The sequence below is a fragment of the Plecotus auritus genome (assembly GCF_963455305.1).
Source record: "Plecotus auritus genome assembly, chromosome: 6".
Taxonomy (NCBI): Eukaryota; Metazoa; Chordata; class Mammalia; order Chiroptera; family Vespertilionidae; genus Plecotus; species Plecotus auritus.
Window position 1 is genome coordinate 39,690,333 of NC_137773.1, and position 24,636 is coordinate 39,714,968.

The following is a 24,636-nucleotide window of genomic DNA, read 5'->3' on the forward strand; positions in this document are numbered from 1 at the left end:
GGCCATGGAGTGGTGGCCATGAGAGGAGGTGAGCTGCCCGTCACTGGAAGTGTGCAAGCTGTGGCAGAACAGCCACTTGGAAGCGGGTGCTTTAGAGAGAACGTGTGCACTGGAAAGGGGCTCAGGGATCTGGGTGGTGGGAAGGGGTTGATCTCTTGGATCCCCAAGTTCTTTCTAGGGTGGGAGGCTATGAGCCTCTGACACCAAGGGGCTGTTCTTGGGCTGGTCTCTTAACTAGAAGAGCAGTGAAGGAATTTTGTACTCTGCAAAGCCATGTGCAACATGGAGGGATGACTAGGAAGTTGAGGAGGGGCTGGACACATTCACAGCAAAGAGCCACCCTCAGTGTGGGCCCTCCAGGTAGCTCTGAAGCTGTACAGTGTGTGTGTGTGTGTGTGTGTGTGTGTGTGTGTGTGTGTGTGGTGTCTCCATATTGCTGATGAAGTGGGGCTCAGAGAGGAATGGCTTGGTCAATGTGATGCAGCTAGGGACAAGTGAGGACTTGATTTCAACTCCATCAATTTCTGAACACATAGCAGGTGCACATAGCAAATACAGGAAGTAAGATTTTTGTTCCAAATTTAAAAAACCACACACCCAAGACAGTGGTTACAAAGCAAGGCTGATATGCATCTGAATCACCTCCTCATGCATGGCTCTCTATTACTTGCCTGACTACTTGATTAACCTTTACTAATTGAGCTGGGTTCTACTGTTATTCCCATTCTACAGATGAAAACATTGAGGCTCACAGAGTTGAGCTGCCTTGTCCAAGGCTGCTAGTTGGTAAGTAATGGGGAGGGAATTAGGACCTAGGTTATATAAATCTGCATCCTGGCCTCTTAGCCCCACTTTCTGGCTGGCCACTTGCCACTTCCTGCAGTGACCCTGGGCCTGAGCTTCTTAGATGCGATCTGGCAGGCAGAAAGATGCCCCTTTAGATCGGGGCACCATCTGTCCACACCTGGCTCATCCAGATGCTGTCCAAAGGTCTGTGCAGGCCGGGACACACCCTCTGGGGGCCAGAGCAGTGACTCAGAGCTGTTGGCCCCAGCAGTCAGCACTGGGGGAGGAGAGGAGAGCAGGGAGTGGACAGAGAGACAGGCTGACTCCCTTGCTCTGGGGCAGACCCGAGCCTGGAGTGGAGTCACCTGCCTGTCCTGCTACCAGTTAGGCCACCAGCCATCCACCCACTCCAAACACTAATAATTTCCTGGACTTTACTCTGGGTTGGGCACTGTGTCTGGGATTTTAAATGTGTGACTTCATTTCATCCTCACCACCAACTTCTGAGGTAGGTTTCATACATTACCCACAATTTACAGATTGTGGAAACTGAGGCTTACAGAGGTTCTGGAACTTGTCCCACCACCACTGAATGCAGGCCCTGATCCCCGAGCCTGATTTTTGCACAACTGCCTTGTAATAGTCATATCTAGTGCTGTCCACCTCTGCAGCATCCTCTCTTTGGAGACATAGAAGACACCTCTCAGGCATCAGAGCTCAGAATTGCACCATAGCTCCCAGATCCTGGTGTGTTTTCACTCTCATCTTCTTTTTTTATTTTTTATTTTTATGGATGGACTTAATGGATCCCGTTTCTCTTTTACTCTGCCTGTTGGAAAGCTTGGAATTCAATTCATGGCCCACCTCTGACAATTACCCAAAACTTAAGGGCAAATATTTAAATATTTTGAGAATTCTATTCAGGCCTAGGTTGTCCTCATTTTTTTTCACTTGTTTTGCTTTCATCCAGGTTTCTTCACATTTTGAAGCTTGTAGCATTTTATTTTTATTTTTAAGTCTTTTATTGATTTCAGAGAGGAAGGGAGAGGGAGAGATAGAAACTTCAATGATGAGAGAGAATCATTGATCGGCTGCCTCCTACACACCCCACACTGGGGATTGAGCCCACAACCTGGGCATGTGCGCTGACCAGGTTCACAGGTTGATGCTCAACCATGGAGCCACGCCAGCTGGGCAAGCTTGTAGAATTTTATAAAATTTGTTTTTATTGTGTAAAATATATATAACATAAAATTTACTATCTTACCCATTTCAAGTGTACAGGTAGGTGATATTAAGTACTTTCACACTGTTTTGCAACCATCACCACCATCCATCTTCAGAACTCATCTCATCTTGCAAAACTAAAGCTGTGCCCATAAACCAATAACTCCCCATTGCCTCCCCTCCACTCCTGGCAACCACCATTTCTGTCTATAAATCTGACTGTTCTAGATACCTCATAGAAGGAGATCCACACAGTCCTTTTTTGGCTTATTTCACTTAGCGCAATGCCTTCAGGGTTAGCCATGCTGTAGTATGCATCAGAATTTTCTGCCTTTTTAAGGTTGAATAAGATTCTATTTTTTGTATATACCACATTTTGTTAATGCATTATCTGTTGATGGACACTTGGGTTGCTTCCACATTTTAGCTGTTGTGAGTAATCCTGCTGTGAACATGGATGTACATGCCTGTATGTTTTGATAATCTGTTCTAAATTTGGGAGGTTGGGGAACAAAGATCCCTGTTGAATTTAGTGCCAGGCATATAGTAACTACCTGATATGTATCTACTGAGTATGAGGCAGGCGTGGTTCCTGCCCATGAGGAGTGGGTCGCTCAGGATTATGGCAAGAATCTGCAAAGGCTACAGATTCAGTGTCCTGGTGGGTTCCCTGCCAGGCCCTACACCTGGAATGGTATCTCCATTATCTGGTTTTATCCTCATAAGAATCCTGTGATGTAAGTAATATTCTTTCCTCCAAGTTGCAGATATGGATATCTGATATCATGCTACAGCAGTGGTTCTCAACCTTTCTAATGCTGCGACCCTTTAATACAGTTCCTCATGTTGTGGTGACCCCCAAGTGGGTCGTGACCCACAGGTTGAGAACCACTGCTACAGAGCCTAAGACCATCGGAAAACACAGATATTTACATTACGATTCATTACAGTAGCAAAATTACAGTTATGAAGTAGCAACGAAAATAATTTTATGGTTGGGGGTCACCACAACATGAGAAACTGTATTAAAGGGTCGTGGCATTAGAAAGGTTGAGAACCACTGTGCTACAGAGAGAGGTAGATGCAGGCCCCAGGGACAGTCAGACCCTCTGAGGGCCTCAGCAACAATACCCAAGCTCAGGGCTGGCCTCATCCCTCTGCGGAAACCTCATGTTTGATTATTACACTATTTTACTAGTTCCCTCTCCTGACCTCACCTTCTCTGACCTTCTCCACAGGTCTGTCCCTGAGGCCTCTTGTGTTGGGGAGGGGACCAAGTTCATGGATGTTGCCCTGGATGTCTTACTCCTGCCTGCCCCAGGGCTGGGCCTGTCTCCCAGGTGCTCTCTCCTGTGGCCTGGATCTCATCCACGGAGCACCGGGGCCTGTCCTCCCAGGAGTCTTCCTCATCCCAGGAGGTGCGGTCTCTGGCAGGGTTAATGATTGCTCAGGGGAGGCGGAGATGGTGCCAAAGTCTGTGAGCTGCACACGGAAAGCCCCAGAAGGTGCCCACCTGTGCCTGCCGGTGTCTGTCCGCCGCTTCCGCAGCCCCTTCTGGGGCACAGGTAGGGACCACGTAGCTTTGCTGAAGCAGGGCATGGGGTCTCCTGCCAGGTGTAGGGACCCAGTGGGGTCATTGGGACCAAGGCGAGTTTTGGAGGTACCATCACAGCTGGGTGGGAGCGCTGGGTGCAAGGAGAGAGCATGGGTGCTGGTTGGGCAACTCTGGAGTGAGTCCCAGTCTGGCCGCCAGGCCTCAGTTTCCTCTGCAGTGTGGGGCTAACAATACCTCTCCCCTGGGCTCCGAGGTCTCCCGTCCGTCCTTCCCTAACAAGGCCGTGGGTCATTTGGACGCACTGAGGATTCTTTACAGGATGGGAGGGAGGCAAGTCCCCCGGAAAATGAGTTAAGCTGCCTGGGCTCTTTACACAGGAAGCTCCAGGGGGCGAGGTCACAGTGGCTGAGTCTGGGGCCCGGAGCTTAAGGAGAAAGAGCTGGGCTCTGATGGTCTTTTGGGGTTCAAATCCTAGCTCCATCCTCACTGTGGGTGGGCTCCGGAACTCTTCTGGGGCTCAGTTTCCTCATCTGTAGAATGGGGATGGTGATAATGTGGGAGGAAGGTGGAGAGCCCTGAAGCAGAGTTGGGCCTGTGGTCGGTGACTGGCTCCAGCACCGCCTCCGCCAGCAGGAGGAAGTGTCTGGCTAGGACTATGGGCTGGCTGGGCCCCAGCTCTGCCTCATTCCCAGGCCCTGACACATGTCTTCGCTCTGGTGTACCAGATGGAGACTCCGCTAAGAGCCGGGCCAGGCCTGGGCCTCTGCGCTGAGGCAGGGTCTGTTGGGTTGGGCACCAGGCACAAAGCAGGGGCTCAAGGCACATTGGGAGCTGACAGATGGAAACAGGTGTGACCAAAGGGTGGACTCTGTGGTTCGTATCCTCCTGTCTCTTCTTAGCAGGGAAACAGGCCCAGGGAAATAGGGTAAGGGCTCGCCTGGGGTGGTGCAGTAAGTGAAACCCTGGAATCGGAACCCAGGACCCTTTGACTCCATATCTGTCTGCCAGTGAAGCAGCCTGAGGGATGGGCACTGGAGGAGGCCCCTGGTCTAACCCTCTGCCCTTTCTCTGGGCATCACTCTCTGAGCTTTGCTGGGCTTCAGTTTCCACACTTGGACCTTGGAATGGCCATCCTCAGAGCTAGGGGACAACTGTGGGAAGTAATGAGGAAGTGGAAGTAAAGTGTGTTGTGAGCTAGAGTTGTCAGTGACGGCGAAGGCTGGGCCTGCTGCTGCAGCCCTGCGAGTGAGGAGGGCCGCCTCCCTCTCTGGCCTTCCTGAGGGCCCTGGGAGGCCCGTGGCCCCCTTTCCCTGTGCCTCCACATTCTAGGAAGCCTTGGAGTCGTGGCTGTTGAGAGCTGTTGTGATGCCTCCTCCCATGGAGGCTGAGGAGCAGAAGTGGGTGTGTCCGGCAAAGTGGGGTGGGATCCAGGAGCCACCCTAAATCCACCTCTGTGTCCTTTCTGGTCCTTCTCAAAGCACTTTTTGAGAGTAGGGAAAGGGGGTGGGGAGGAAGCTGTAATTTCTAGAATGTAGATAGTCCCATTTTCCAGAAGGCAAACTGAGAGGCAGAGGAGGAAATAAGAGCTGCTGGGTGTGGCTATGCAGTAAGTGGGGGCTGAAGTAAGAGGATGCCTCGTGCCCCCGTGCCTGGGGCTGCCCAGCACAGCGAGGCCTGGGAATGCACTGGCCTGGGCATTGTCAAGGGCAACTCCATTGTCAACAAAAGAAACATCCAAACCTGTAGAGAATTTTTATGAGTTTATTTGCACCAAACTGACTAAAATTGCCAGGAAGCAAAATCTCAACAGATTGAGAAAATGCTTCAGAAAATGGCAGTTTTACCACTCATTTTATACATCAGAATAGAAGGGGAAGACATAAGGGGTTTACTAGAACATGAAATCCACTGTGATAGGTTAGGGAGGTGGGGCAAAGCAATGCAGGAGACTGCTGAGATTTGAGAAAGAGTAAAATGGAGAGACATGTACTTATTTTACATTGGTGGGCACAGGATGGTTAACAATGAACATTTACGCACATGGAGATGGCATGAGATGGCTAAAATGAATATTTACGCACATGGAGATGGCATGAGATGGTTAACATGAACATTTACGCACATGGAGATGGCATGAGATGGTTAACATGAACATTTACGCACATGGAGATGGCATGAGATGGTTAACATGAACATTTACGCACATGGAGATGGCATGAGATGGTTAACATGAACATTTACGCACATGGAGATGGCATGAGATGGTTAACATGAACATTTACGCACATGGAGATGGCATGAGATGGTTAACATGAACATTTACGCACATGGAGATGGCATGAGATGGTTAACATGAACATTTACGCACATGGAGATGGCATGAGATGGTTAACATGAACATTTACGCACATGGAGATGGCATGAGATGGTTAACATGAACATTTACGCACATGGAGATGGCATGAGATGGTTAACATGAACATTTACGCACATGGAGATGGCATGAGATGGTTAACATGAACATTTACGCACATGGAGATGGCATGAGATGGTTAACATGAACATTTACGCACATGGAGATGGCATGAGATGGTTAACATGAACATTTACGCACATGGAGATGGCATGAGATGGTTAACATGAACATTTACGCACATGGAGATGGCATGAGATGGTTAACATGAACATTTACGCACATGGAGATGGCATGAGATGGTTAACATGAACATTTACGCACATGGAGATGGCATGAGATGGTTAACATGAACATTTACGCACATGGAGATGGCATGAGATGGTTAACATGAACATTTACGCACATGGAGATGGCATGAGATGGTTAACATGAACATTTACGCACATGGAGATGGCATGAGATGGTCTGCGGAAGAGCCAGATAACGATGAGGGTTCTGTGGTCTTGTGCGCTGGTGGGTGACTGTGCCCTGAGGGGTCTGGGAAAGGGGAGTTCTCTGACATTCCAAAGATTATATTATTGTAGTTGCAAAAAGACAATAGACAGGCTCAGTTAAGGTAAAGATTGACCTTTGTCAAGGAAGGTACCCACCTAGGACATGACTACCCTCCATGACTCGCTTTTAGTGAGGAAGTTTTAATTTCAGACCGTCCTACGTGGTTACTTTAGGTCTCTGAGTGAGTAAGGCCCATGCAGGCCTCTCCTGAGCTTGTCAGGTTTCGAATGTGGTCCCTTTTTCGTCCACATCATTCACTTCCTGTCCATTTGCACCTGGTCTGTCCACTGCCCCTGCTGGTATACCAGGATCTTAGGGGCCAGAGGAGAGTCACCAATGCCTGAACTTGGCACCATGCCTGCCCTGCCCTTAGAGGCTAGAAAGACTCTGCGTGTACCGGAAGGCAGGGAAGGTGTCCCGGGCAGAGGGACACATATGCAAATGCCTGGAGGAAGGACAACATAGGGTGTGGACCGAGAACAGGAGCAATCAGTGCCACCGGCCAGAATGGCTTGTGTGGGAAGAGAGACACAGGACCTGTGAGGACCTAACCTGCCAGGACAAAGGCAGGAATCAGTCTGGCAGCTGGTGGGAGCCATGGTGGAGGTGTGAGCCTGGGGGTGGTTGTGCCCAGTGGGGTGGGGACACTCACTGGTGGGGCAGGTTCATTCTGTGCCTTCCCCAGCTCACACAGACTCTGCAGTTTTCTCAGATGACTAAATCCAGAGGGTGACACTCTGAGCCATAGAACTTTGGCCTCATTATGGTCAAATGAGCGTGTGTTTATAAAAGTCTCTCTCAGAAAGGGGACGCTGTGTGAAACCCAGGGCCGACCTGGGCAGTGCAGGAAGGGAGAGCAAGAAAGAACACTGGACTGTGAGTCAGAGGGCTGGCGTCCCAGCCTGGGCCCCAGCTGGCTTGGGGGCTTTGCTGACTGAGGCTGCTCTCCCTGACCTCATCCGGAGGATCTCTGCAGGCCTAGGGGGTGGTCTGGTCGAGGAGGAAGAGAAAACCAGAAACTTCGAAAGAGCAGCTCAGACTTCCTGCTTTGGGTTCTGATCCTATTACTGACTGGGCCATGTCCCTTCCCCTCCGGGGTCACGATATGCTGAGGACTAAATGGTATGGGACAAAGTGCCATCTGTAGCATGTAGCCCTCGGGGCTGGATCCCAGGGCAGGAGTCTCCTGTCTTCCCGACTGCGCTGTGGCACCTTTGTCATGGTGAACCTGTACCTGCACTTTGTAACTAATTGTCCTGTGGCTGCTGACTCACCTGCAAGTGAGGGGACAAGAGAGGACACAAGAGGTGGGAGGTTAGGTCCAAGACCACACCACAAGGGGATGTCAGGACAGGCTGCATCCAGCCAGTGTTAAAATGCCCTGGATCTGGCTTGCACGGTGGACGCCAGCACCTACCACCATCACCAATGCCCAACTCCATTGCATCTCACTGTCAGCCCACCAGCACCATCCTCTCCACCCCACGACCAGCACCACCAGCTCCATCTGCCTCTCTGCCCTTGTCATCACACACATTCCAAGGTGCCCTCCTGACCTCATCACCCCCACCAACACCACTTCCATCCCCACCCCAACTGAACTGTTGTTCGTGTCCCCAGCCCTGCCTCCAGGAGAGCTCAAGGTCAGCCTCAGTCACTATACTTGACCCCGACTCCCTTACATCAGCAGCGACCACAGCATGGCCTCTGTCTCTCTGGGGACTGTGGCTCGGCATACGTGATTCTGAGGACAGAGGACTTACTGATTCCTCCTGAGAAGCTGGGTCGAGCATTTTCCAACCTGGCTGAGTGTAGCCGACTGTCTAGCATGTGGGCTGTCTGCAGCAATCCTCTCTGGGGACCTAGGCAAGCTACCAGTTTTTTAAAAAAATAAATAAATATATTTTTATTGATTTTAGAGAGGAAAGGAGAGAGAGATAGAAATATCAGTGATGAGAGAGAATCATTGATCGGCTGTGTCTCTTGCAAGCCCCCCAACCGAGGATCAAGCCTGAAACCTGGGCATGTGCCCTGACCTGGAATTGAACCCTGACCTCCTGGTTCATAGGTAGACACTCAACCACTGAGCCACGCAGGGTGGGCAGGCCAGCAGTTTTTACAGCCACTCCCCAAGGGGCACTGGTTAGAGGCTCACTGCAGAAATACAGTCCTTGGCTTCATCCACACACAGCCCACACTGTTCCTGAGCTCTGGAGTCAGTCTCAGAGCACCAGCGTGGTGATAGGCACAGAAGAGAGACTGGAGCAGTTTCCATGGGGACTGTACTGGCTGTAGCGGTGATAAAGTGAAGATGACCCTGCAGGATGCAGAAGGAAGGGATTTGCATTTGCTGAGCACCTACTGTGTGTCAGGCACTGAGCAGGCCCTCCTCCCTCAGGACGTGCTGTGCTTTAGTGTGTATGTAGCTGTGTCCCCCCTCACTCCATTCTCCCTCCCCCATTACCTATTAGAGTCATCCTTCCCATCTTACAGATGAAGAAACAGGACAGAGAAGGGCAGGCAATGACCAGCGAGCTCGAGCACTTCAAACAGGGAGAATGGTGCAGTGGTTGAGGGAATGAATTCTGTGTCCAAAAGACCGGTGTTCAGAGCATGGTCTTGTCATCAATTCTCTGTGGAGCCTCAGGCAAGCCCCTATTCTCTCAGCCTTGGTTTCTTAGCAGCCACCTCATAGTTGTAGGAATAGTGAGATTATGCTTCTAATGTGCTTAGATCAGTGCCTGCTACACAGTGGGCTCTGAACTCTGAGGTCAAGTTCAAGGTCAATCTCAGGCTGGGGCTCTGGACCAGGCTCAGCTACCCTGCTCACCCCTTTGGTTCTCTCTGACTCCCCCTTACCCTGGAACACCTGGAAAACGGGCAGAGAGTGATGCAACCTGGGGGAGAAACGCTGAATGGTGATGATGGGTGCACCTGGGTCAGAGCCACACCGATGGGGGTCTGCTTAAGGAGGAAGGCCTGGGTTCAGGTGCCCCTTCCATGATGCCTCTTCCTCTAGGTCCCTCCAGACGTGATGGCGTGGCCATGGCTGTCCTGCCTACTGCTTCCTGCCCTTGTCGTGTCTGGTGGGTGCCTCCCCTCCCCTACCAGAACAGCACTAACCTGGGGACCCTCGGCAGAGCCCTCCAGCAAGGAGGGGATCCCTCATCAGTAAACACCCAGCTTCTATGAGCAGCCCTCTGGTCAGCTGTCCTGGGGAAGTCTGGGGAGGAATCCAGACTCAGGCGGGTGAACTGGACTGAAGATTGGCCGGTGGGAATGGTGTGGGCTCCCACGGGGCCAGATAGGGGTTCAGGCTTTGCAGAGGTGCTCAGATATTCCAGTGCTCTGTGTCCCTACAGTGACAGCCAATGTGGCTCCTATGTTCCTGTCCAACATGACGTCAGTGACCCTGCCTGAGGACCTGCCTGTGGGTGAGTAACCGTCTCCTGTGTCCAGTCTGGGCCAAGTCTTTACCCCCACGAGGATCCCAGGGGCTCCCATGAGGGCGTGCGCCTCAGCCTGCAGCTCCAGGACCTGTCACAGGCAAAGGTGATCTGAAGAGAGTTGGTTCCAGAAGTCTGTTTTAGCCTCTTCAGCATTTGGGTCAAGAGCCCTCACATAGCATCATATAATCCAGACTCACACAAGAATGGTCCTCCTGTTTTCCACCTCTTTTCATCTTTCTGGTTTCCCCAGTGGCCAATCTCCCTCCTTCTCCCTGGCCAACTCCAGCCTTTACTGGAGGTTTGGGGAGAAGGGAGGAGATGATAGCACTTGGCAGGAAGCCAGTACTCACTGTCATCAAGGGAATGTCCACTCTGGGTAAGGTTCCCTGACCCTTGCCTGCCTCCTCCCCTCCACAGCCCCCAGATGCCTGTATACTCTCCCTCTGCAGCCTCCGGGGAAGCTAGTTACTTTATTGTTCAGAGCAACACACTTCCCTCCTTTTCAGCCAGACTAAATGAGGGTCTTTTGCTCTATATTTTTCTTTCTTTTTCTTTTTTAAAAAATATTTTTATTGATTTCAGAGAGGAAGGGAAAGAGAGAGAGAGAAAGAGAGAGAAAGAGAGAGAGAGAGAGAGAGAGAGAGAGAGAGAGGAACATCAATGATGAGAGAGAACCATTGACTGGTTGCCTCCTGCACTCCCCACACTGGGGATGGAGCCCGCAACCCAGGCATGTGCCAGGAATCGAACCGTGACCTCCCAGTTCATAGGTCTACGCTCAACCACTGAGCTACACCGGCTGGTGGGTTTTTGCTCTTTTATAACCACATGGCTACTCTAAACCAAAGAGCAATTTCCTCCTTCCTGAGACGAAGTCTATAGCTCTCTTGCAGTGTGAAAGCATTTCCAATTAGATTGTAAAAAATCTGTTATTTAGGCTTTTTATTTTGAAGTATAGCCTTTCCCCTCACTATCCAAAAGTAGTGTTCCTATGAAACCTTTCCTAAGCCAAAATAGCATTAAGTGAAGAAGCAATTATCATTAGTTTATATGGAAATGTTTTTGAGCATTCCCAGACCAAAAATTCAATGCGCGTACAATATTTTTATTTCATCATCACGATCAAAACACTTAATTACGTCCAGTTTTATACTAAGCATAACACCCTTACGAACTCTCTTAGGCTCTCTGACACCTTAGGACACGTCTTGCTAGTAAAGCACAAAATAAGCCGAGATAGAGCACAGATGCTCACAGACACGGTTCGGAGCTCTGGGGCCTGATGCAGGGAAGGCGCTCGGCGGGCCTCTCGCTGTGGCCTGTGGCGTGCGCACTGCCGCTGTAAAGGCTGCGGTAAAACAAACGCTGAACGCTATTTCCACTTTTCACCCTTTCCAACAAAAGTGGAAACCCTCCTCGGATTTCTTTTGTAAAACCGAAGTGGCGGAAGGCAAACTTTGGAAAAGCGAGGGATACCTGTATAATATATAATCAGAAAAGCACACTGCATTCACAGGTTACCACTCGGGGATCAGGACTCAGGATGTTGCCAGCACCCCAGCCCCCTCTTCCGCCCCTCCTAGTCACTCGCTGTCCTTCCTCCCTACGTAAGACCTGTGTTCCTTACACTAACACAGTGCAACAGCTTAGTGTTGTCAGGCAGACTTTTTAAAAAATCTAGAATTATGGTGTTTTAAATATCAACTTGAGTTTAGTGACAAACATATATAATTCTTAATATACAAAGACATACTCTATGTGTTTTATTTTTGTAGCTCTTATTGATTGATTTCTTTTTAAAATATATATATTTTATTGAGTTTTTACAGAGAGGAAGGGAGAGGGATAGAGAGTTAGAAACATCGATGGGAGAGAAACATCGGTCAGCTGCCTCCTGCACACCTCCTACTGGGGATGTGCCCGCAACCAAGGTACATGCCCTTGACCGGAATTGAACCTAGGACCTTTCAGTCCGCAGGCCGACGCTCTATCCACTGAGCCAAACCAGTTAGGGCTGATTTATTTCTTATACTTAATTTTTTTTCCAGGCAGACATTTTAAAAAGCATTTCCTCCCTGATACATCTTTCTAAGCCCATGGACAAATGTATACAGATAAGGATTTACACCCACCCACCACCCTCCTTACGTATAAGGGCCACATCTGCTTGCATTTTGACATTTCTTTTTTAAAAATATATATTTTTATTGATTTCAGAGAGGAAGGGAGAGAGAGAGATAGAAACATCAATGATGAGAGAGAATCATTGATTGGTTGTCTCCTGCACGCCCCATACTGGGGATGGAGTCCACAACCTGGGCATGTACCCTTGACCAGAATCGAACCCTGGACCCTTCAGTCTGCAGGCCGACGCTCTATCCACTGAGCCAAACCGGCTAGGGCAGTATCAACATCTTTTTAGCAGGACATGGCCAGCCGGTCTTCCTGGAGAGGGAGCTTGATGGGGAGGGACTGTGACCAAGTTTTCCAAGGATTTGTTGAAGGAGCTGAGACTGTTCGATAAAAGAAAAGCAGACTTGGGCGCTGCCAGGCCTGTCCCTGAAGGTTGCTGTGGACAAGAGGAGGTGGGCTGGTTCTCTGAGACCCTCAGGGCACTGGGCCCCTCAGCTGCATGCGACTCTTGTGGCATTTTTGCCTTTGTGGGCCCCTTTCTCCAGAAAAATACATTAAAATTATATTTTATGAATGTATTGGTATGAAGACAAATATCATGCAGACTGGGCCCATGGGTGGGAGCTCTAGGGAAATACATTTTGAGAAAAGGGAGAAAACCCTTGCTAATGAACAACTGTCTAACAGCGGCAGAGGGGTGGCTGAGGAGAGCGGAGCTTCCGGGGGAAGGGGTGGCTTGAGCGAAGGTTGGATGTGATAGAGGAGGTGAGGCTGGGGGAGCAGGTGTGGGTTTAATGAATCTAAAATGTTTCTTTCAGGCTGGAGAGAAGATGACCTGGGGGTTTTTAAGCCCCCCAATACTCCCAGCCCCTGTTCAGCCCAGGGGTGTGCTCTTTGGGGTGCAGTGAAAGAGCCAGGGCTCCTGGGAGGCCAGCAGCAGGCCCCCACTTAAGCAGAGTGTTCCGGCAGATTCTGGGCAAGCTCTCAGGGTGAAGGGAAAACTTAGAAGGGGCCCAGGCACCTCCAGAGGGTCTTCAGTAGCCCCCACTCCTCAGGATACATCCAGCTGCTGCAGCTCAATAACCTTACCTCCAACCGTCTTTGGTCTTCCCTCAAGGAATCCCAGGGGGCAGGTCCTGGGGCCGGGCCAGGGGAAGGAGACACCTGGGTATCAGCCCACTCTACTGGTGCAGTGCAGTTGTGGTCATTGCCCCAAAGGAGAACAGGATGTTGTGATCCAAGGCCTCTGAGCCCAGCTGGTGTGGCTCAGTTGGTTGAGCGTCATTCCATGCACCAGGAAGTCACCTGGTCTGATCCCCGGTCAGGGCACATGCTGAGGTTTCGGGCTTAGTAGGGCGTGCAGGAGGCAGCTGATTCATGTTACTCTTTCATCCATGTTTCCATCACTCTCTCCCTCTCTGAAATCAATACAAACATATTTATTTATTTATTTATTTATTTTTAAATATATATTTTATTGATTTTTTACAGACAGGAAGGAAGAGGGATAGATAGTCAGAAACATCGATGAGAGAGAAACATGGATCAGCTGCCTCTTGCACACCTCCCACTGGGGATGTGCCCGCAACCAAGTTACATGCCCTTGACCGGAATCGAACCCGGGACCCTTCAGTCCGCAGGCTGACGCTCTATCCACTGAGCCAAACCGGTTTTGGCAATACAAACATATTTAAAAAAGACCTCTGACTGGGTGCTGAGTAACAACCACCAAACCTGGAGCCTTGAGGGCTGGGGAGGTCCCAGATTTCTGGGCACAGAGAAGTCAGGCCCCCCCAGCCCAGCCTCTTGGGCAGCTTGGCCAGGCCAGTCGTGAAAGAGGTGGCTGTGTACCCTGGACATTCCCTGCTCCATCGCCAGGTGCTGAGGCCTTCTGGTTGGTAGCCGAGGACCTGGACGGGGACCCTCTGACCTATGGGATTAGTGGCCCCAACTCTTACTTCTTCACTGTCACCCCAGCCACTGGGGAAGTGAAGCTGGCCAGCCCTCTGGACTACGAGGTAAAGGGCAGTGGTCTGGAAGGCCCATGAGGGGGCAGGGAGACAAGGAGGCCCCAGGAGCCAGTGTCCTGGGGGTGGTGCCCTGGCTGTGCTCTCACCCCGAGTCGGGCTTACCTTGGGCCCCTTCTCTCTTCCTGCTGCAGACACTCTTCTGGTTCACAGTTACCATCTCCGTGAGCGACGGTCACAACAGCCCAGTGAGTCGGCGTGGGGTGTGGAGGGGCGGGAGGTCCAGGGGTCAGAGAGCAGGGGCTGGGGCACACTCCTGACTATGCCTCCTGCCTCAAATCAGCAGAGAGAGCCCCAGTTAACAAAAAAGCAAATGTTTATTTTTATCAAAATGATACTTGTCCGTTTTTTGTTATACAATTTTACAAAGATCTTGATATTTATTATTAGTTTATTTTAATTATATGAAAATTGCTTATATTACAAATAGAACTAATTATATTACTACTTAATATGCATATGAATAAAAAACAAATGCCAAATATCTCCCTACCCAACTCCTCTGAGATAATCACTTTCAGTTTCTTTGGCTAAATGTGGTGGTATCAATGCTCATATTTCTAAGTATCACCGTGTCTTGTGTCTTTGAAAGTTGAGGGTTTTGTTTTTAAAACATATCCCCCATTTTAAAAAACAATTTCAATGACTTGGGTATTTATGAACGCATTCTCTTTGTAAACATTTCAAAAACTGCAGATAAAGGTCAGGTCCCCTCAGGCAACTCTCCCAGCCCACCCCCACCTGAAGTGTCGCCACTGTGTTCTTTCATATCCCCCCTAAGTGTTCACATACATATGTTCATCCATAGAAGAAAGGTTGTAGTTTTTAAAAATGTATATTTTTATTGATTTCAGAGAGTCAGGGAAAAGGAGAGAGAGAGAGAAACACCAATGATGAGAGAGAATCATTGATCGGCTGCCTCCTGCACAGTCCCCAGTGGGGATCGAGCCCACAACCCAGGCATGTGCCCTGACCCGGAATCGAACTGTGTCCTCCCGGTTCATAGGTCGACACTCAACCACTGAGCCACTGCAGCTGGGCAAAAGGTCGTAGTTTTTTGTGCATTTTCTGAAACCCGTGTGGGATCCTCCTGTTCATATTGTCTTGAACTGCCCTGTCCACTCAACTATCAGCTTTGGAGTTCACTCCATGTCTGTGCTCCAGTCCTTGTCTCTTTACTGTCTCTGTTCCAGCCTGGGGACCACACATGGTGCTTTGGCTGGTCTGTTCTGATGGACATTTAGGTTGCCCACAGCCTTACACGATGGCAAACAAAGCTAAAGTGAACATTCTGGTAATAGGACAGGCACATTTTAGATGTTTAAAAAGTGACCTAATGATGGCTGCAGTCTATATTCAAATGGTTCCGTAAACGTGGAGAAAGAAACCAAACAGCGGGCGAGCCTGGATGAAGGGTACGGGGAGTTCTTTGTGCTACACTTGCAACTTTTCTGGCATTTGAAATTGTATCAAATAAAAGGTTACCCCAAACATTGCCGAATTGTCTACCTGAGAAACTATGTCAACTTGCTCTCTTGCTCAGATGCTCCTCACTTTGCTTTCTCAGGAGCCCCCATTTTCCAGGCTTACCTGGGCTTTCTCCCCACAGGTGCGGAAGGACTTTCAGGTGATCGTGGAGGATAGAAATGACAACGCACCTGTTTTCCAGAACACCAGTTTCTCCACAGATATCAGTGAGGTAACATCTGTCTTAATGGTGTGTGTTTGGCGGGGGCGGGGGGGGGGAGGGGGGAGACAGGTATCCTAGAAGCTCTTCTCTGAGTGGGAAGGACCAGAGACAGCCAACAGGGATCCAGGATTGGGAAGAGCACCTGCTAGAAGGGGTGGTTGCAGGAACCAAATCCAGGGGATGCAACCCTGTGAACAATAGGTACAGCAACATTTGGCAGTCAATCAGACTGGACTGGAACTCCTTCAATTATAAAAAGAAATAAAGGAGTTGACATTTTGGTGTATCTGAAAAATGCAGATGTATACCTAGATTCAGGCATGCCTGGATCCAGGTTATTCAAACCATGCCATCAAGAAGAGATTTCTCTCCACCTCTCAGCTCTGCTTCTCTGTTGCCTCCATCTTGGGGCACGGGGCCAGTTCTCCCTTGGGGTGATAAAAGCGTCCCCAGCCACTCCAGGCTCGCATCCCACCGGCTTTGCAACTTCAACACAGACTGTCTCTTTCTTAGTGATCCCAACCAAAACCCCAGGGTTGCCTCTCATTGGCCCATTTTGGGTCTTGTGGGTACGGAATGCTCTGATTGGCTAGATCTGCATCATAGGCTTTCCCCTCTAGTAAGGGGAGGCAGCCTCCCTTGAACTGTATAGGTGGGGAGAGATTCCCCAGGGGTCCCAGAGCAGCAAACAACACCATTACCATATGGCTTTGAAGATCCATGAGATTAGGTCTCCATGCAACACCAGACATGAGGCTGGTGAGGTCCAGACAGGCTCTGATGGAGCACCTGCTAGTCCCAGGCACTGTCCTAGGTGCTGAGGATATCTGGTGAACAAGACAGCTCTGGTTGCCCACCCTTAGTAGCTCACATTCTAGTCAAGAGCACAGACACTAATCAAGGAAACATTAAATAAGCAGGATTTCAGATGGTGTGAAGCTTCATGGAGCTCATAAAACAGGACAAAATGAGAGAAGATGACTGGGGGGGGAGGGCTGTGTTAGGTTGAGCACTCACAAAGGCTTCTCTGAATAAGTGACACCTGAGCAGAGACCTACAAGGCAAGAAGAAGCTGGCTATAGAATGCTCCAGAAAAAAAAGATGTCCCAGGCAGGGGAACAGTAGATGCAAGGGCTCTGAGGTGGGGATGAGCGTGGAGTGTTCTAGGTATAGCCAGGAAACCAGTGTGGATGGAGGGTGGAGAGTGAGGGGGAGGGGAGGTCAGAGAGGTGGGTAGTGGTACGACCATGGAGGGCTATGGAGGCAGCATGGACCTTATATTCTGAGTGGAATGGGGAACCGTTGTGTTTTAGCACAAGAACGATGTAGTCTGATTTTCAAGAATCTGGCCACCATGTGGAAAAGTGAGGGTGTGGACAAGAGTTGCAGGGCCAGGGTTCAGGCAGCGAAGGCCTGCTAGGAGAACTTCCGGCTCTGCAGGGTGCTGCCGGGAACATACTACAGCGGCAGGCTACAGAGAGCCCACAGGAACGACTGTCAGGGGAGTGACACATCCTGGGTCCCGGAGTCATCACTGCAAACCAGAGGCAGCTCCAGTGGTGGAAGGCTGCACGGGGAGAGGAGTGCAGGGGATTTGTTCCCTGCTCCTCCAGCTGCCTCCAGAGGCCCATGAGTTGGGAAGGAAAAGGGAACATTTGTGGAACGTTGGGTTTCAGGCCCTGGAAGGTGTGTCATAATCTCAGTGGGACAGTTGGAGACACTGAAGGTCAGGGCGGGGGTGTGACGCACTCAGGCGTGAAGGGGATGGATTGGAGCTCATAGGTGATGAGTCTCTTGTTACAGACCCTGCCAGTTGGCTCTCTGGTGTTCTCAGTGCTGGCCACGGACAAAGACACAGGGTCTGCGGGTGTTGTGGAATACTTCATAAAGGAGGTGAGTGTGGGCCCCACCACCTCTCATGACCACCAGGGGCAGCCTCTCCCACACAGCCGGCAGGGACCTTGAGGGCTGGGTGAGGATGGTGGCTGTACAGTGGTCCAGCTCCAGTCCTCAAGCCTCTGGTGGCCCCTCTGAACCTCACTTGGCCCAGAAGCATAAGTAGGGTACTTGCTGTAGACAGAATTCTTCTTCCCACCCTCTTGCCCTGGACACTGAGTCCGTGTCACACCAGCTGGTAGAAGAAATCTAGGCTCAGAGAGGTACAGGTTCTCGTCCAAGATCACACAGACCATAGGAGTGTGACCCCAGTTCTCATGAAGACAGATTTGCTAGCTGTAGCTCCTGTCTGTGAGCGCCCACATACCTTACCTTGCTTGACCCTCCTTTCAACCCACAGACATATATCTGAGTCCACTTGCCAGAGGAAACCAAGGCTCAGAAACTGAGGCTCAGAGAGGTTAAGTGACCTGGTGAGGGTTGCAGGGCTGGTCAATGGCAGATTTGAGATTCAACCGCAGTCTCTCAGAGCAGGTGTCAGGGACAGGGCCATCAGGGGGTGTGGCCTGACTGTGCTCTGCCTCAGGTCATCCCGAGCACTGAGGACAGCAAGTACCTCTTCAGAATCCTGTCCAACGGCTCCATCATTCTCAATGGCAGCCTCAGCTACAACAACAAGAGTGCCTTCTACCAGCTGAAGCTGATGGCCTGTGTGAGTGGGGGTGCAGGCACAGCGGGGGGCCGGGGCACTGGGACTGCTGCCCCTGCTCATGGAGGCCCGTCTCCCCGCAGGACTCAGGTGGCATATACCACAACAGCTTCATCATCCAGTGTTCCTCACCTGTCTTCCTGTCCATCTCTGTGATCGACCAGCCGGACCTGGACCCCCAGTTTGTCAGGGAGTTTTACTCAGCCTCCGTGGCTGAGGACGCATCCCAGGTGTGCCGGGGACCTGGGGTGGGGTCTAGGTGGAGATGAGAGATGGAGAAAGGGTCTGGGCCACTGACCATGCCTCCTTGCAGGGAACCTCAGTGCTGAAGGTGGAGGCTGTGGATAGAGACAAAGGCATCAATGACCGGGTGACCTACATTATCTCCAGTGAGAACAAGGGTGGCCCCAGGCTAGGGATGGGGTCAGAGAAGGGGTAGAGGTTCATCAAAGCCACTGAAAGCAGCTGCTCCTGTTGACTCTTGCCAGATTCCACAAGGCCTGGCTGGTTTGACATCGGGCCAGATGGGGTGATCAGGGTCAGCGGTTCCCTGGACCGTGAGCAGCTGTTGGAGGAGGATGAGGAGGTGCAGGTACAGGTCACGGTGAGTAAGGGGTCCATCACACCCTTCCCATCCCCCTCTCTAACCTCTGACCTTTTATCTCAGTGCTCTCTGAGCACTGGTTCTCTGACCTTTGACCTCTGGCCTCTGCTCTGCTCTCAGGCCACAGAGGTGCACCTCAACATCTATGGGCAGAAGGCCAAGGTGAGCATATGGGTCACATTGAGGGTGACAGATGTCAATGACCACAAACCTGAGTTCTTCAACTGCAGTCTCCCAACCTGCACCTTCACCCCCAAAGAAGCCCAAGTCAACTTCATTGGCTCTGTGGACGAGCACTCCGCCACCCGCATCCCCATCGATGACCTCACCATGGTGGTTTACGACCCAGACAAGGCATGTGCATCCAGATGAAGGATGGCATGGGCAGGGGGAATGATGGGAGATGGCTGGGTGAGGGAGGTGCAGAGTAACCTGTAAAGTGAGGTACCATGATGCATGGTGGGGGATGAGTGATAGGTGATGGTGGTGCCAATCATGAGTGGTGGTGAAAATCAGAGTTGTTGGGTGATATTTGGAAATGTTGAGGGATATTGTGGGTAGTCTTGTGCTCAGGGTGATGCTAGGTATTGGTGAACAGAAAGGTAGTTGAATGGAGATTGGTACTGGATGCTGGGTAATATTGAGTGGAACACAGCTTTTGGTGGTGGTGAGGAGAGGGTGGTGATGGGGGTTGAAGCTGAGAGGTGTTGGGATAGTACTGGATATGGGGGGTGTGGGGAGTGTTGAGCACAGGGTGGTCTGAGTGAGTATTAAGATGCAGGGTATACTTAAATGGAGCATGATACTGAGTGGTGGGTGACTTGGTTGGTACTGAATGATGAATGCTATGGATAGTGTTTGGTTGTATTTGGTGACATTGAGTTGGTATAAGATGTGGAGTGGAGGGTGAATTGGGGGGTGGTAATTGGTTGGGTGTGTTGAGTTGGTGGCTGGTGTTTAGTGGAGTGGAGGGGGTGTAAGTATTGGGGTGACGCTGGGTATTGGTGTTGGTGTTGGTATGAGTGGTGGAGGGTGGTGATGGTGGCTGGTAGGGAAGGCTCGTTGCAGTGCTTCATGGGAGTGGTGTGTGTGTGTCTGGGCTCCATCTCTACAGCTCAGATCTGGGGCCCACAGAGCCTAGAGAAGTCATCCAATGGGCCTACATTTCCAGGGACTAGTGACCAGCCCAGGCTTCCAGGGCCCTCATGCCTCAGTTTTTTGAGAGCCTCCCTCTCTTGGGACCTCAGGGGCAGGGTTTCCTAAGGCAGGAACCTAAGGCCAGAGACTTGTGGAAAGGTGTGTGTGTTGCAGAGGGTGGGGTCCTTACTATACAGCCCACCTCTACAGGGTAGCAATGGCACCTTCCTGCTGTCCCTGTGGGGCCCTAATGCTACAGCCTTCAGTGTCTCCCCTGAGAAGGCAGCAGGCTCAGCTGACGTGCAGGTGCTGGTGAGGGACCCGTCACTGGTGGACTACGAGAAGCAGACGGTGATGCTGGTGCAGGTGAGGGGCATTCTGGGGCACTGGGAAGCTCAGGCCATGGGACACTCTGGTCCCAAGGCTGCTGCCTCCTTCCCTCTCCTCAGGTTGTGGCCACTGACTCGGTCAGTAGGAACTCCTCCGTCGCCTTGGTGACCATCCACCTTAGAGACATTAATGATCATAGGCCCACATTCCCTGAAAGCCACTACAACCTCAGTATCTTCGAGCACAGTCCTGTGGGCTCCGTGGTAACCGACAGTATTCATGTGAGTGATGGGGGACAGGGCTGGGCCAGGCTGGGGGACATGGAGGGCAGACTGGGGACTGTGGCCCTGCCCAAGTCTCCATATCATTTGATGCCTTTGGGTCTCAGCAAGTGTGCATGCATGTGTGAGTATGTATGGGGGTGTGTTGTGTGGGGGTGTCTAGTGTGAATCTGTCAGGGGTGCTCCCTTTGTGTCAGGAAGCAGGAAGCCTGGTCTCCATCAAGTGTGGAGTTGGCAGTGAGGGCCATCACTTCTGAACAGTGTGCCATTATCTGTCCCTCTGTCTTACAGGCTTTTGACCCAGACACGGGTGAGGGGGGCCGCATCACCTACAGCCTGCTTTCAGGGAATGGGTAAGTTCTCTGGGTGGGCATGGGGTGTTCAGGGAGCCAGATCAAACATAAGACACCCTCCCTAGCCGGGTTTGCTCAGTGGATAGAGCATCGGCCTATGGACTGAAGGGTCCCAGGTTCGATTCCTGTCAGGGGCACGTACCTCAGTTGCAGGCTCCATCCCTGTGCAGGAGGCAACCAATTGATGTGTCTTCCTCACAATGATGTCTCTCTGTCTCTCCTTCTCCACTTTCTCTAAAAAAATCAATGGAAAAATATCCTCGGGTGAGGATTAATAAAAAAAAAAAAAACACACCCCAAAACCAAAAACAAGACATTCAGTTGCATTGCAATTTTCAGATAAACAACGAATAATTTTTTTAGTGTAAATAGGTTGCAAATGTTCCATGATGTTGCAAATGTGATAAAATATTTTTCACTGCTTATTTGAACTTCAAACTTAAGTGGGCACCCTATCTTTTTATTTGCTCAATCTGGCCACCTGGCACAGGGCAGATATCTTTGAGGTGGATCCAGACTCAGGGATGGTGACAGTGAAAAACAGCAAGCTGCTGGACCGGGAGAAGCAGGCGGTGTACTACCTCACGCTGCAGGCCACCGATGGCGGGAACCTGTCGTCCTCTACCACGCTGCAGATCCACCTGCTGGACATCAATGACAACAAGCCAGTGGTCACTGGCTCCTACAACATCTTTGTCCAGGAGGAGAAGGGCAATGTCTCCATAACCATCCAGGTACAAGCCAGCCTGGACCTGGAGGGTGGGACAGGGGGAAGGGCACCAAGCCTGGCTCTGTAGTCCTGCTGGCCCTGGGCTGGCATCTGGGCTTTGCTGTGTGGCTAAGAGGAAGTCACTCAGCTTCTCTGGCCTCTGTTTCCTCTTCAGAGTATGAGGGCAATCATCCTACTTATTCCCAAGGTCACTGGGGAATAATGAGATAATGTATGGGAAGTACTCGGCACAAAGCCTAGCACAGAGCAAGTCCTCAAAAACACATTGCTCTTTTTAATTCAGGCCCCTGCCTTATTCCAAAAAGGATTTGAGGTGGCTTAGGTTAAAAAGTAAGATAAAAGTATGAATGAAATAAAGTGAGAGAGAAAATAGGATGGTATTATTAAAGGGCACTAAGGGAGATCTAGAACCCAGAGCCACACAATTGCTAGGAGTGGCCTAAAAATTCAGTTCTGAGCTTCCTAATGGCCAAAGAAAAAAAAGGAAATGAATGTCAACCTACAAACCAGGAGGTCACAGTTCGATTCCTGGTCAGCGCACATGCCCAGGTTGTGGGCTTGATCCCCAGTGTGGGGTGTACAGGAAGCAGCTGATCAATGATTCTCTCTCATTATTGATGTTTCTATCTCTCTCTCAATGTCCCTTCCTCTCTGAAGTCAATTATATATATACTAGAGGCCTGATGCTCTTAATTCGTGCAAGAGTAGGCCTTCCTTTTCCCAGCTGCTGGCACTGGCTTCCCTCTGGCACCCGGGACCTGGGCTTCCCTCTGGCTGCCAGCTGGCACCTGGGACCCAGGATGGGCTTCCCTTGTGGCCCCAGATTCTTCTGGTCTAATTAGCATATTATTTTACATATATATATTTAAATGCACACACTAGAGGCCTGGTGCACGAAATTTGTGCACGGGGAGGTGTGTGTCCCTCAGCCCAGCCTGCACCCTCTCCAATCTGGGACCCCTCGAGGGATGTCTGACTGCCCGTTTAGGCCTGATCCTACCTGGGCAGTCAGACATCCCTCTCACAATTCAGGACTGCTGGCTCCCAATTGCTCACCTGCCTGCCTTCCTGATTGCCCCTAACAGCTTCTGCCTGCCAGCCTGATCACCCCCTAACCACTCACCTGACAGCCTGATTGATGCCTAACTGCTCCCCTGCCAGCCTGTTTGCCCCTAACTGCCCTCCCCTGCTGGCCTGATCACCCACAATTGCCCTCCCTTGCAGACCTGGTCCCTCCCAACAGCCTTCCCCTGCTGGCCATCTTGTGGTGGCCATCTTGTGTCCACATGGGGGCAGCCATCTTTGACCACATGGAGGCAGCAATCTTGTGTGTTGGAGTGATGGTCAACTTGCATATTACTCTTTTATTAGATAGGATAGAGGCCTGGTGCACTGGTGGGGGCTGGCTGGTTTGCCCTGAAGGGTGTCCTGGATCAGGGTGGCGGTTCCCTTGGGGCATGGGGCAGCTTGGACGAGGGGCCTGTGGTGGTTTGCAGGCAGGCCACGCCCCCTGGCAACCCAAGCGGAGGCCCTGGTATCTGGGATTTATTTATCTTCTATAATTGAAACTTTGTAGCCTTGAGCGGAGCCAAGCCTCCTGCTTGCTCCATGGCCACAGCCATTTTTGTTGGGATTTATTTATCTTCTATAATTGAAACTTTTTAGCCTTAAGCGGCAGCCAAGGCAGGCCAGGGTGTGCAGAAAGCTTGGCTTCCTCCATTGCCGGGGAAACCCAAGCCTCCTGCTCTCTCCGTGGCTGCAGCTATCTTGGTTGGGTTAATTTGCATACTCGCTCCTGATTGGCTGGTGGGCATGGCTTGTGGTTGTAGCAGAGGTATGGTCAATTTGCATATTACTCTTTTATTAGATAGGATGAAATGAGATCAATGACTGGGTTGACTGAATTTATGAGATAAAAACCCACTATTATCTCTAGAGAAACACCTAAGGGAAGCTTCTCTCCTGAGTCATCTGAAAGGGGGTCTGTGAGAAGTGGGTAGCCAGGTCATCAGAATAACACACATATGGCCATGGAGCCCTCCCATCTTTCTGGGGCTGAGTGGTTTCCAGAGCACGTTCCCATCCCTGATCTTTTGACTGACTTGTGAAGCAGATGCTCTAATGGTCCCCATTTCACAGAAGCAAACTGAGGCTCAAGGAGGTTGTGACTTTTTCTGGAGTTGCATAACCAGTAAAAGCAGTGCTTAGCTGGAGGTCAACATCCTAGGCCTTTCTTCTCTGCTCCTCGATGCTTCTCACCCTGGTCTTAGAGCATCTTGGTCAGGAGCGTGTCAGATCTGCTGCTGTAACCATGGTGTCCAGTGTGAGCCCTGAGAAGCACTTGGTAGAGAAGCTGGCCTGAGTTCAGAGTGCTGAGGGATGAACAGATGGGGCCAGGCTTTTGGAAAAACCATCTCTGGCTACCTACACAGGAGGTGTTTAATAAACAAGATTCCAAGAGAACTAAAATGGAAGAGCTGAAGATGGAGGCTAGGAAGGGAGGAAGGGGAAAGAATTGGTACACAGTCATCATGAGAAAATCAGAACCTTGTTGACGTCACACCCCACTCTTGTTTAAAGTTTGAATGTCTATAACATACTTCCCCCATGACTCCCTCCCCACTAGAACATTAGCTCCATAAGGGAACTGTTGTGATCCCGGCTCCATTACTTGTGCCTAGAACAGAGCCGACACATTGTAGGTACACAGTAGACACTTGTGGAATGAATGACCGTCTCAGAAGCTCTTGCAAGCTCT

General features: G+C 50.8%; 1 protein-coding gene across 1 annotated transcript in view; it reads left to right on the forward strand.

Moving 5' to 3' along the window:
- Nucleotides 1–3,475: 3,475 nt before the first annotated feature.
- Nucleotides 3,476–24,636, forward strand: part of CDHR2 (cadherin related family member 2) — a gene marked incomplete at its 5' end in the record, with an annotated part of 33,066 nt that continues 11,905 nt past the window's right edge. Inside the window, 15 exons of the mRNA XM_080673431.1 lie at nt 3,476–3,578; nt 9,902–9,973; nt 14,000–14,139; nt 14,283–14,336; nt 15,758–15,847; nt 17,642–17,731; nt 18,321–18,446; nt 18,527–18,673; nt 18,757–18,832; nt 18,932–19,047; nt 19,168–19,401; nt 20,395–20,550; nt 20,634–20,795; nt 21,087–21,148; nt 21,639–21,882. Of these exons, the coding sequence (XP_080529557.1) occupies nt 3,476–3,578; nt 9,902–9,973; nt 14,000–14,139; nt 14,283–14,336; nt 15,758–15,847; nt 17,642–17,731; nt 18,321–18,446; nt 18,527–18,673; nt 18,757–18,832; nt 18,932–19,047; nt 19,168–19,401; nt 20,395–20,550; nt 20,634–20,795; nt 21,087–21,148; nt 21,639–21,882 (1,872 nt within the window). The remainder of the gene's footprint in view (nt 3,579–9,901; nt 9,974–13,999; nt 14,140–14,282; nt 14,337–15,757; nt 15,848–17,641; nt 17,732–18,320; nt 18,447–18,526; nt 18,674–18,756; nt 18,833–18,931; nt 19,048–19,167; nt 19,402–20,394; nt 20,551–20,633; nt 20,796–21,086; nt 21,149–21,638; nt 21,883–24,636) is intronic.